The sequence below is a fragment of the Physeter macrocephalus genome, chromosome 11 (genome assembly GCF_002837175.3).
Source record: "Physeter macrocephalus isolate SW-GA chromosome 11, ASM283717v5, whole genome shotgun sequence".
Classification (NCBI taxonomy): domain Eukaryota; kingdom Metazoa; phylum Chordata; class Mammalia; order Artiodactyla; family Physeteridae; genus Physeter; species Physeter macrocephalus.
In genome coordinates this window covers 167,815,490-167,828,874 of record NC_041224.1, presented here as the reverse complement: position 1 = coordinate 167,828,874, position 13,385 = coordinate 167,815,490, and the positions used below count along the sequence as shown (strand labels likewise).

At 37.6% G+C, this 13,385-nt stretch overlaps 1 protein-coding gene across 5 annotated transcripts in view; it reads left to right on the top strand.

Moving 5' to 3' along the window:
- EML5 (EMAP like 5) overlaps positions 1-13,385 on the top strand; it is a 178,514-nt gene that overhangs the window by 156,962 nt on the left and 8,167 nt on the right. For all 5 annotated transcript variants that reach the window (XM_024130935.3, XM_028496289.2, XM_055088668.1 and 2 more), the window contains 6 exons: positions 3,306-3,479; positions 4,296-4,504; positions 8,072-8,229; positions 9,641-9,755; positions 11,865-12,053; positions 12,226-12,398. In XM_024130935.3, coding sequence (XP_023986703.1) covers positions 3,306-3,479; positions 4,296-4,504; positions 8,072-8,229; positions 9,641-9,755; positions 11,865-12,053; positions 12,226-12,398 — 1,018 coding nt within the window. The remainder of the gene's footprint in view (positions 1-3,305; positions 3,480-4,295; positions 4,505-8,071; positions 8,230-9,640; positions 9,756-11,864; positions 12,054-12,225; positions 12,399-13,385) is intronic.

The following is a 13,385-nucleotide window of genomic DNA, read 5'->3' as shown; positions in this document are numbered from 1 at the left end:
CCGCGGCATGTGGGATCCTCCCAGACCGGGGCGCGAACCCGGTTCCCCTGCATCGGCAGGCAGACGCGCAACCACTGCGCCACCAGGGAAGCTCTATAGATGTGTTTTGAGTAGACACTAAGGGAATATCTTTTGTCTCTGACAAAGTTTTTTCAGCCCACCCAAGACTGTGTCAGGAGGTAAGAATTTGACATTTTTGATCCTTAAAGCAACTCAAGGAGAGAGACCTCTCTCTGGTCTAGGTTACTATTTGTCCTGATAGGCAGTTGTCCGTTAAATGACTTTAGTGATCTTCCCTGAGCCCTCTAATGACAGAAAATAAGGAAATTTACTATCACACAAGAGTGAAGTGGGAGGGTGGTCTCCTACATTTGCTGATTCAGGAGCTCCACGGTGTGCTTCCTATCTCTTCTGCCCTGCCATCCTCTTAGCACTGGCTTCACCCATAAGGCTGTGGTATTTGTGTTATAAAAGGGCTGCCAGTAGCAGTTGGAGTTACATGCTTCCTTGCTTTTTCATCAAGTGGGAAAGAGGATAAAAACTTCTTTCGAAACCATGACCTAAAATTAGTGCTTCCTTTTAGCCTGACTGAGTCATTTTAAGATGTGAGCAAAGCCCTGTACTAAGAAGACCCTGATGGGGGGATACTGTGTGCTGATTGGCTTGAATCTGGATTACTGAACTAAATCACTGATGTCAGGGGTGGGGGAATGGGAGGGTAAGCGTTGTGGGGTATGAGGGGGGTGTTATCACAATGGGCTTAGACAGTTAGCTGAGCATGCAGTGTCTTTCCCCTGAATCACTTGCATTGCATGAGGAAGGCATGGATTCCTGAATAAAACTGGAGCTTTATTAAGAAGGAAGGAGGGAATGGATGCTGGGTGTACAGAAAAGAGTTGTCCACTATAGGAACCAAAGGGCAAAATACAGTTGGCACATTTAATGGTCCATATTAAAACTTTGTTTTTAAAATGTTGTGTTTTCTATGCCGCATCAAAGGCAAACTAAGGGATGAAAAAAGAATATCCTTTAAAACTTTGATTCTAATGAGATCCAGTTGTAATTTTAAGAGACCCTTATGGCATCTCTATACTGGAGACTAAGAGTCAAGAATGGTTATGAAAAGTTGGTGGGATTGATTTTCTGGAGACAGCTTGGTGTGGAAAGAGTGAGAATAGAACCTGGGTGCTGACAATAGCACACCTCTGCTGGCTCTGCCAGCTCTGAGTTGTGTGACCTAGGCCAAGTCACTTAACTTCTCTGAGCCTGAGTTCATAGGGAAACATAACTGCCTAGAAACAGGGATCAGAAAGAATGAGATGTCCCTGGTAACATGCCTTGCCCATGATGGGCACTCCTGTCTGGTGGCCTACAGGAAAGCGAGAAATAAGAGTAGTATCTGTGTTACTCTAGCAATGACCACTTTCAAATTACAGGAGAAAATAAAATATAGTTAATGAACATAATTCAATCTTTCTTTAGTAAGTTAGGCCTTGAGAAGGTCCAGTAATTTAAATCTTAAATATTGTTACTGATGTAAGTTTTGAACACTCTAAATGTGTAACAATCCCATAACATAGTCATACCTATATGTTTTAAGATGTAAATTCTTGGTATAAGCTTCTTACCATCTCATTTGATTTTTTATAGAAGTTTGAAAAGCTCACTAATTCAGTTTACTTAAAATTACTTGCTATTTAAATTTTAGATAAATGTAATTCTTTGTAATTTGTGGAATATTAAATTTGGAGAATATTAAATAAGTGATGTTTCTTGAAAATTCATTATCTACATCATCACATTTAGACAAATATAGTATATGGGTTGCCCAGAGGTCCTTTTTGTAAATATATAAAAATGTTTCTGTATTACAGAAGACCTATATAATATTTAGCACTGGCAAAATATTATAGAATGATCTCCAGCACATATGTGTGTGTATATATATATATATATATATATATATATATATATATATATACATATTTTACATTTAAACCGTGTGGCGTTCCTTACTGAATTAAGTTTACCCGTCCCTCATATCCTTTGACTTTTATTGAATGAGGAACATTCTGTTTTTAGTCCAGTGCTTTAATTATTGTGGTCAATTTTTCACACATAAATACTCTATTATATGGTAAATTTTTATGTCTATTTCCATGTAGTTTTTATTTTTTTTTACAGTTGCATAAATCTTTGAATGATTTTTACTTAATGATACTTAAATTTAATTCCCTGAGTTAATATATTGTAACAACTTTGAAGAACTGTCAGATTTAATTTATCATGGTATACTGTAAATTGTAGATGGTATACAATATAGTCTAAATTCATCAGAATATTTTCTTTAGAGACCACAATTTCTTTCTGCATCGAATGATTTTAAGGCGGCTTATCTTTTCGTAATATTTCTCTATTTTTACAATATTTGTAGCAGATTTATAATTTGAAGCAAATGCACTTCCATATTTTGATTATTTTACTAAAAGTACTTATGTTCTGAGATTGAATTAGCTGCTGAATTGACTTACCTATTCCTTTTTATAGGGTGCAATTCATGAAAAAAGGACAGTCCAAAGCTATGGTTTTTTAACCTAGGAAATACAGAGAACTGGGAAAACTTTTTAAGCAGTAGAAACGGGCTGCACAAGATAAATTTAAAAATCTAAAAAAGAAAAAAAACAACAAATATAATTTTTTTTAAAGATTAGCAGTTTAATTTCTTCCATGAAATCCTGTTTAAAAAAAAAAAAACTACTGTCTTATAAAGTGATATGAACTTAGTTTTTTTACCAGATATATGCCTATCCAGTTGAAGATTTCCTTTGTGATCTATTCAGGTGGTTTCCTACCTATTGCCTTTCTCAATTTGTATTCACTTTCTATCTCTCCTTCATATAACATAGGTAGTAAATATATCCTGGTATTTCATAAGTGTATAATGTTTGTATATTTCTCCACATAATTATATAAAGATTTAATGTGTATCTAAAACATGCATTATTTTTTGAAAAGTTGTTGAAAGTTGTGATTGCCTGATTTGCTTGTCTAAATGCTATTTTCTCAAAAGTGCAATTTGGACTATAGCCTGAGGAAGTAATCTGTATTTTTCTCCCTTCCTTTCCTTTCTCTTCCCTTTTCTTTCTTTTTAATTCAGTCTTAGTTTTGAGCTATTTTTTATTAAGTACACTGTCTTTCTTTGGTACATATTTTTCCTGTGTTTCAGAGATGAGTATGCATCAGCCTTAGAAATGGAAACATTTGTAATAGGTGTATTACCACTTTGGGATTTTATCTTTGTTTAGCTACAGCTCCTTCAATCCACGTCTGGGATGCAATGAACAAGCAGACTTTATCTATACTAAGATGCTACCATTCAAAGGGAGTGTGTTCAGTCAGTTTCAGTGCTACTGGTAAACTCTTGCTATCTGTGGGGCTAGACCCAGAACATACAATTACCATTTGGAGATGGCAGGAAGGTAGGATTTTTTTTTCTTTGTAATTTTAAAAAATAAAAATGGGGTGATAGGAATTTTCTATTTCATATTTGTGTTAACTTGGTGATTGAAACCATTATTCACTATCGAGCCCTACTCAATACCCATATACAGTTGTAGGTATGTTCCACTTTCAAAACCCAGTGAGATTGTAAACAAAGTATAAACTAATGAAAGTTATTAATATTATAAATGATTCACTGTTCTTTCCTTTCAATAAGAAAGTATGCATGTAAGTGTCTTGCTAATTATTGTTTGGTTGGTTATAGAGGATCTTAAGAATGCGATGAATTATATTGTTAAGTGATAATGGAAGAGCAATAGGGTAATATTACTTTAACACATTTCGGACAAAAGTTTTCAGTTACATAGCCATTATAAAAAGTGAAATTCATAGAACTACACAGAAAAAAATACAATATGGTTTCTAAAATGCCCCTTAAATTATAATGAAGCTTTCCATAAATCACACATCACTTGCAAAAATATGTAAAAAGGACCCTCTACACTAATAATTGCATGTCATGTGATTGCTAGGTAGCAGTGCAAGGGACATGCCCTCTCTCTTTTTTGGGGGGCCATGCCGGTGCAAGTTGTAGAATCTTAGTTCCCCGATCAGGGGGCCCTCAGCAGTGAAAGCGCTGAGTCTAACCACTGGACCGCCAGGGAATTCCCTGCTCTCTCTTTTTATAAGCATTTATTTTTTGAACTATATATTTTCAATAACTGTTTGATCCTGTAAAAATTAGCTTAGTTCTTATACTAACCTAGAAAATTTTGTTGTATCTCTTTTATCAGGTGCCAAAATTGCCAGCAGAGCTGGTCACAACCAACGTATTTTTGTGGCAGAATTCCGACCAGATTCAGATTCCCAGTTTGTCTCTGTGGGAGTAAAACATGTTAAGTTCTGGACATTGGCAGGAAGAGCTCTTCTTAGCAAAAAAGGGCTACTGAGCACACTGCAAGATGCCCGGATGCAGACCATGCTTGCTGTTGCATTTGGTGCAGTATGTCTCTTAAAATGCGTGTGGTAGTGTAACTGTGAATTACCCAAATTGGACTAGTTTGAATTTTCTTGCCTTAGATAGATGAACCACATGAATGTTGTTTATATGGCACTCTAGTCCACTAATCCTTATATATGTCCTGGTCATGCATATATTTCATCTTTCAAATTCTGATACTTTCAGAAATCAGGGACTGGGAAAGAAAGTTAACGAGGGAGAAGGATTATAAAACATCTGAGTCCTTGGGCCACTGCCATTCTCAAAAGCCTTCATTAATTTTATAACTGTCACCCTAAATCTCCTAGGTCCTAATAATTTGTCAGAAGAGGAGAAAGATAAATCATGAAACATGATTTTTCTAGTATTTAAGGTGGTACTTGGTTTAGGATTTCCTTTGCTTCCTATCATCTTAACTCTGCTTACTATGTAGTTAGAAGTGCTCTTGGCCAGCGTCTCTCATTAAAGGGAAGAAGGCGAGCACAGTTCCTGGTCTAGTTTACTAGAAAGAATGTTCAAGAGCCATTTCCTCCCCTCCCTTCCCCCATTCCACCTGGGCTTGTGGTTTACAAGACACATCTCTTTCCTTTAATACCTTGCCCTGGCCAGGCTTTTTAAATCCTTTGGTGCATCAAAAAACTAAGTCAGTTTTCTTACTAAAGTGTTTATGTGGGTATGTAATACTCAAAGGAAGAAAATTATAATTCTAGATTCTTAAAGAACACTTATATTTTTGAGACCATTGAAAGTGCTGGTTGTGCCATGTCAAACTTCAGTTAAATATTGTGGAGATTCTTAATACAAGACCAATAATTCCTTTCCAGAAGAAAAGCTTATGCATTCAAGTGACATTTAATATGCCCGTGTACATTAACTTTCTTTGTGTAGAAAATTCCTTAGTCAATTGCCCATTCCCAATAGAAAATAAACTTGAAGATTAGACTGTTAGTCATATGTGAGGAGCCTTTAGAAATTATAAGTAAAAGAGTGATACTATTGCACGTTCATTGTTCTTTTGCCTAAATAAAAGCCTTCTCAATATTTTCATAAAAAAAAGAATATTAGTCATAATTGACTTTTTATGTTTGAAGCAACAGTGCAATCAGTGCGAATGTTTTGTTATATAACAAAATGGGTTGATGTTCAGTTTAAGCCTTTTTGAGCATCCTCTATGCTAGGGGCTATGAAAAGAGCAGGCGAAGTAAAATGTTAGTTTTTACATTCCAATCACAGATAAGGCGTGAATTAAAGATGCTCCTATATGACAAGTATTGAGTTGGCCAAAAGGTTTGTTCAGTTTTTTTCTGTAAGATGGTTCTAGTAGCACTTAGCTGTCTTTAACTTCATTAGAAACAATTTTGTTAGATTGTATGTGACAGCTGTCATATCAGTGTGCATTTAAAAAAAGACTTATCAAAATTGGTGAATTTTTGTGTAGCCATTTTAATATTGAAGATGGAAGAAAAAGAGCAACATTTTCGGCCTATTATGCTTTATTATTTCAAGAAAGGTAAAAACGCAGCTGAAATGCAAAAAAAAGATTCGTGCAGTGTACGGAGAAGGTGCTATGACTGATCGAACATGTCAAAAGTGGTTTGTGAAGTTTTGTGCTGGAGATTTCTAGCTGGACAGTGCTCCACGGTCGGGTAGAGCAGTGGAAGTTGATAGCGATCAAATCAAGACATTAATTGAGAACAATCAACGTTATACCACGAGGAAGATAGCCGACATACTCAAAATAGCCAAGTGTTGAAAATCATTTGCACAAGCTTGAATAGCTTTGATATTTGGATTCCACATAAGTTAAGCGAAAAAAAACCTTGACCGTACTTCTGCATGCGATTCTCTACTTAAACATAATGACAATGTTCCATTTTTTAAATAAATTGTGATGGGCTATGAAAAGTGGATATTATACAATAATGTGGAACGGAAGAGATCATGGGGCAAGCGAAATGAACCACCACCAACCACACCAAAGGCCGGTCTTCATCCAAAGAAGATGATGTTGTGTAGGGAAGGGAGTCCCTTGGAAGGGAGTCCTCTGTTATGAGCTCCTTCAGGAAAACCAAATGATTAATTCCAACAAGTACTCCTCCCAGTTAGACCAACTGAAAGCAGCACTCGACGAAAAGCATCCAGACTTAGTCAATAGAAAACACATAATCTTCCATCAGGATGACACAAGACCGCATGTTTCTTTGATGACCAGGCAAAAACTGTTACAGCTTGGCTGGGAAGTTCTGATTCATCTGCCATATTCACCAGACATTGCATCTTCGGATTTCCATTTATTTAGGTATTTGAAAAATTCTCTTAATGGAAAAAAAAGATAAAAAGTTTTGGGAAGATGGAATTATGAAGTTGCCTGAAAAATGGCAGAAGGTGGTGGAACAAAAAGGTGAATATGTTGTTCAGTAAAGTTCTTGGTGAAAATGAAAAATGTGTCTTTTATTTTTACTTAAAAACCGAAGGCACTTTTTGGCCAACCCAATATAACCATTGTTTTCCAAATATGAGATATAGAGATTAAGTATAAATGCTGAGGAATTTGAAGTAATATTAAATTGTAGGGAAATTAAGCGTACAAACTAGTATTCTCGGAAAGATTCAAGAAAATCTGTTTGTTTTTGATACAATCCAAAATCTTATTTTCTTGTTGGTTCTTTCCATATTGTTTTTGGTGAAGGATCTTATGCAAGTTGCTGTAAAACTGAAGCTAAAATGAGACGAAAATAGCACATAATGCAGGATTTGATTTCTCCAGTTTTTGCATAAATGAACTATATATCAGGATTGCAATTCTCAAAGTCACCTAGATCATTCTTAAACTTTTGGTACCTTAACAGATTTATCTTATTTTGGATTCATTGCAGAAATGCATTAACTTTTGCTGTTTTGATTTTAAGAAATCATGGCAAATACTACTTTTCATATACAATTTCTGAAAAACTAAAACTTTGCTAGATAATAGTTTTACTTTCCATGAGAAAATACCTTATCAAACCTAATAAAAGTTATTTTCACGTCCTATTCCTATACTTTTTTTTTTACTCTCAGTTACTAATGACCTTTAAGTTATTTCTTGGGCAGCTAGAGGGAAGCAATCCAAAGAGATGATATAAACTAGAATTACAGCATTTTTTAATTGGAAGGGACCTTAGAGACCTTCGGGACTTAGAGATCCCTCATTTTACACTGAAAAAGTTGATACTCATAGAGGTTAAAAGTCTTGACCAAAGTTATTCCAGCTAATAAGCAAAAGACCTGGAAAAGGAAATGGCCCTAACAAAGCTAAGCCTTGAGTTCAGGTTTTCTGACTCTTGACGCTACTGTTTTCCCGCCATCCATGCTCTTTGTATCAAAAAGGTGACATAGCGTGACTCTCTCTCTGAGTCCACCCATGTGTCTCTCCACACGTACCCTTTTTCCTCCTAATAAACACTTTACTTGTTTCACTACCAAAAAAAAAAAAAAGTGACATAGGCTCACACTAACATAGAGAATTGCTGTTTGAACTCTATTTGAACTTTTCATGAGTTTATCTCCCCCTTCCCCACTCCTTTTCAGAATAACTTGACGTTTACAGGTACCATCAGTGGAGATGTCTGTGTGTGGAAAGACCACATATTGTGTAGAATCGTGGCCAGAGCTCACAACGGGCCTGTGTTTGCCATGTACACCACCCTTCGAGATGGACTTATTGTCACTGGTGGCAAGGAGAGGCCGTGAGTCCTCTTTCTTTTCACAGCCTTACTGAATATTCATGAGTTGTGATGCCTCTGGTTTGCAGTTAGTTATGTCTAGGCCACATGGATTATCCTCTGACCTTCCTCCTCATATGCTTCTCCTTTACTGCTTTTTATGCACCTTCTTGTTGATTTTTATTTCTCGTCTTAAATCCCTCCCAATGTTTTTCACATTGTAGATAAGTCTAAACTCCAACTGGGTGATCATTTTTCTGAGGTATGGATAGGTAGCTATCTTGCAGGTTAGGAATTGATTTTCTTAATGTCTCTCTGCCTGTATAAATATTGGCTGAGTAGTAGGTGGTGATCTATGGGGGAATCTTTGCCATTGGACTCAGGATGCATCTTGACTGCCTGCTTTCTTTTTGGTTCAAACTGGATACTAAGGGATAAAATTCATACTGCTGCATTAGAAAAGGATGAGGATACTAGAAATAAACTTTGCCTTGTTTGCTTTTGCTTGAGGCAAACTTGTTAGATAAAATTAAGACAAGACCTCAAAACGTGTGAGGAGAGGCCTTTTTCTGAGTGGTTTTCAAATCTCCCAGTGGAAACCAGATACTTATCATTGATTTCCTACTAACATATTCATATGCATGTTAAAATGGAATGTATCTGTGACCAGGAAGTAAGTACATTCCTATACAGCATTAAAAGAACCCACAAATATGCAGCAGCTTTTGCTTTTCACATAAAGGAAGACTGTATAAGAGAAAAAAACCATAAATGGGCTATGTTTATCTTTTGCATATTACTCTGACACTCGTGTTTCCACACCTCATCTAGTCTTGCACACTCCTACTCACTAGTAACCTACTAAACTGTTCAGTAGCATATTTAATAATAATGGTTGGAAAGAAATGTGCTGTTCTTTTGGCCCTGAAAATATATTCTGTAGCACAGCATCTGTAATCCTATTATCTAGCCTTGCATTTCCATTATCCTCTTAACATTAAGAATCATTTTGGGGACTTCCCTGGCAGTCCAATGGTTAGGACTTGGCACTTTCACTTCTGTGGCCCAGGTTCAACGCCTGGTCGGAGAACTAAGATCCCACAAGCCACATGGCACAGCCAAAAAAAAAAAAAAAAAATCATTTTGCACGTTTCCTCAGTCAAGAAGTATTATGAGAGAGGATATATGATGTATGGGCAGGGGGCGGTGCTAAATAAACTTATGCTAATGTCAGAAAAATAAGTGTTCATAAAATTTGCTTAAACTGAATGTTTGAGACACTGAATCTTAAAATTGCCATAGAAAGTTTAGAAGAATATAAAGATTGGAGCCTCTTTTTCTGTTCTGCTTATAATTTAGTATTTGTTTATAATAAAAATTATTTGTAATAGCCAATAATAAATGCTTCTTTTGGTTTGGGTTGTTATTTTCTTAGGTCAAAAGAAGGAGGAGCAGTCAAACTGTGGGATCAGGAACTGAGGCGATGCCGCGCCTTCAGGCTTGAGACAGGACAAGTCACAGATTGTGTCCGTTCTGTGTGCAGAGGCAAAGTAAGATGTTTTTTGAGGCATTACAGTGCAGCAGACAGTAGAAAACAGTTATTCCTGTGATTCTCTCACCTTTCACAACTTGATGAATAATAACTTAAAGATGGACTTGCTTGCCAGTTTTCCTCTGCCTCTTCTCTGCTGCTTTCTTTGCAGAAAGACAGGAAGCTGTTCTCCTAAGCACTGTTATCTAAACCTCCTTATTTTCTTGCATCTGCTAATTCAACTCTGGTAGACAGTGAATTTATTTGCCAGTTGACTCGTTTTGATGAAAGCAGCTGTCTCCATTTGTTTAAAAAACACACATTGCTCTAAAAAATTTGACCATGCCTGCACTCACAATAAGTGTATTTATAAATTATGTACATGTATTATCCTGTGTATTAAATATTAGTTAAGCTTACTTTTATTTATAGTTATTTTTAACTAAAATCCAATACTTTCTTCCTATATCCCAATGCACTTACACCTCTTTGGAGATCTTCAGACTAATATATCATAGTCAGAGTCAAAACTTTGATGACTGGAGAAGCGAGGTGTATTATCTTTAGCGTGGGCTCGCACATGCAGCCTGGCTCAGTGCTCTTGCAGATGCGCCTCTGGTCATAGAAAGCTTTGCATGAGCTGATGGCTGGCTTGCTACTAAATTAGTCAAAGCAAAAAATTCTCTGAAAGTATGTTATTTTGGTTTTGGACCCAGGTCCTATGTGTGTATGTTGAGTTTGGGGGTGCTTCCCACAGACCACCAAACAATTCTCCAACACCAGCAGCGTGTCCAAAAATTCAACTAAGTTCTGACAGTATCTACCAGAGAAGGCATTGGATTCCACAGGTTGAAGGTTCAATCCTACAAGACTGCTCCCCTCACCACCACTTCAGATGCCATGTTCTTACCTATGCTTCTGACCAGCTGTAGTTTGGAGTTCCCAACAACTCCTCCTTGGAGTTCAGACACCAGTCAGTTACCTGTCCTTCTGACCCACTTCCTATAAATTAGAGAGGGTTGTACGACCCCTCCTCGGGTTCAGTTATTTTGCTAGAGTGGCTTACAGAGCTCAGATAAACATGTTACTTACTGGATCACCAGTTTATTGTAAAAGGATATAACTCATGAACTGCCAGATGTAGAACTGCACAAGGCAAGGTATATGGAAAGGGGAGAGGAGCTTCCATGACCACTCAGCCTGCATCTCCACGTGTGCACCAACTTGAAAGCTCTCCAAACCCTGACCTTTTGGGTTTTTATGGAGGCTTCTTATATAGTCATAATTGATTAAATCTTTCACTATTGGTAACTGATTCAACTTCTAGCCCCTCTCCCATCCCTGAGGTGGGGAGAGGAGAGAGTGAAACTGCCAGTCCCTAACCCCTAATCACATAGTTGGGTTTCCTGGCAACCAGCCCCCATCCTTTGGTGAGGTCCATAACAAAAGATACCCCTCTTTTGTTCATCACTTAGGAAATTCCAAGGGTTTTAGGAGCTTCATGCCAGTAAGCGGGGACAGACCAAATATATAGGCCATCCCCAAGTTAAAGTTTTTCGATTTTAAGATGGTGCAAAAATGATACAAATTTAGTAGAACCCATATTTCGAATTTTGAATTTTGATCTTGCCCCGGCTATTGATGTGCGGTACCATCCTCTCTCATGATGCCAGGCGGCGCAGCAGCCACAGCTCCCAGTCAGCCGCAAGGGCCAACAATCAGTTCACTTACAGCCATACTGTCTGTCTCTACTGAGACGACCACTATGTTTTTCACTTTCAGGATAGTATTCAATAAAGGACATGAGGTATCCAACACTTTATTATAAAGTAGGCTTTGTGTTAGATGATTTTGCCCAACTGGAAGCTCAAGTTAAGTGTCCTGAGCATGTTTAAGGTAGGCCAGGCTATCATGTTTGATAGGTTAGGTGTGTCAAATGCACTTTTAACTTACGACATTTTCAACTTATGATGGGCTTATCAGATGCAACCCCATCATAAATTGAGGAAGATCTGTATATTTCTTACTCTAAGTCACAGTATCACATAGGCCAGTAGGTCGTTCTCATATTATTAAGAAGAGCAACTGTGGTATTCCATTAAATATATTGGCCCCACTTGTGTTTCAGGGCAAGATACTAGTAGGGACAAGGAATGCTGAAATAATTGAAGTTGGAGAGAAAAATGCAGCATGTAATATTTTAGTTAACGGTCATGTAGATGGACCTATATGGGGACTGGCGACACATCCTTCCAGGGATTTTTTCCTTTCTGCTGCAGAAGATGGGACAGTGAGACTCTGGGACATTGCTGATAAAGTAGGTATAATTTTTTTAAAAGATGTTACAATTTCTAAGAAGCAAAGTCCTAAATTGCTAGCACTTAAAGAACTATCTCAGCATTGTGTTGAGAATTTGGGGGAGAAACTGGTTTACTTTGTAAGTACCCTGCTTAATGTAGTTCTCTGTGACTCTTTTGGTTCTTATGCAGAAGATGTTGAACAAAGTGAATTTGGGACATGCTGCTCGTACTGTGTGTTATAGCCCTGAAGGGGACATGGTAGCTATTGGAATGAAAAATGGAGAATTTATTATTTTACTTGTGAGCTCTCTAAAGATATGGGGAAAGAAGAGAGATAGACGATGTGCAATCCATGATATCAGGTTAGTCAACAAATGGAATGGTATGTCAAGGGTACTCTTGAAATGACCCAGCTTGCATTTGGAAAAAAGGTCCTTAGTGCCTGTAGCATTTCAACACATCATAAATTGTATGCTGAAATATGGCTGTTTGTAGACTTATCTACTTCTCCTTACTAAATTATGAGTCCACTGGGCACCAGCCACAGTGCCTTATAATAGTAAGTATTCAGGGAATGTTTGATGAATAAGTATCACACTGGACATGTCCAGTAAGTTCATCCTGCCAAGAATTATCTTCCATCTGCCCTTAAAAGTCTAGAAAATTAGGGAGTTCCCTGGCAGTCCAGTGGTTAGGACTTGGCGCTTTCACTACTGTGGCCCGGGTTCAATCCCTGGTCAGGGAACTAGGATACCGCAAGCCGCACGGCGTGGGGAGAAAAAAAAAAAAAAAAGCCTGGAAGGGCTTCCCTGGTGGCGCAGTGGTTAAGAATCCACCTGCCAATGCAGGGGATACAGGTTCGAGCCCTGGTCGGGGAAGATCCCTCATGCTGCAGATCAACTAAGCCCGTGTGCCACAACTACTGAGCCCGTGAGCCACAGCTACTGAGCCCGTGTGCCTAGAGCGTGTGCTCAGCAACAAGAGAACCACCGCAATAAGAAGCCCGTGCACCACAACAGAGAGTAGCCTCCGCTCACCACGACTAGAGAAAGCCCGCATGCAGCACTGAAGCCCAATGCAGCAAAAAAAAAAAAAAAAAAAAAAGCCTGGAAAATTAAAGTTATAACCCCAAACATCTCTTAGAAAGCCTGAAAAATTAAACTTATAACCCCAAACGTCTTTTACTTCTCATCTTCACTGTATAGTTCATTCATTTAATCCATAGTCATTGAACATCTATGCCCCAGATTATGAATTAATTAAAACTTTTCTTGAGCCTTTTTCAGTGCTTAAGCTTATATTAACAGTGGTTACCATTTACTGAGCACTTTTTTTTTTTTTTTTTTTTT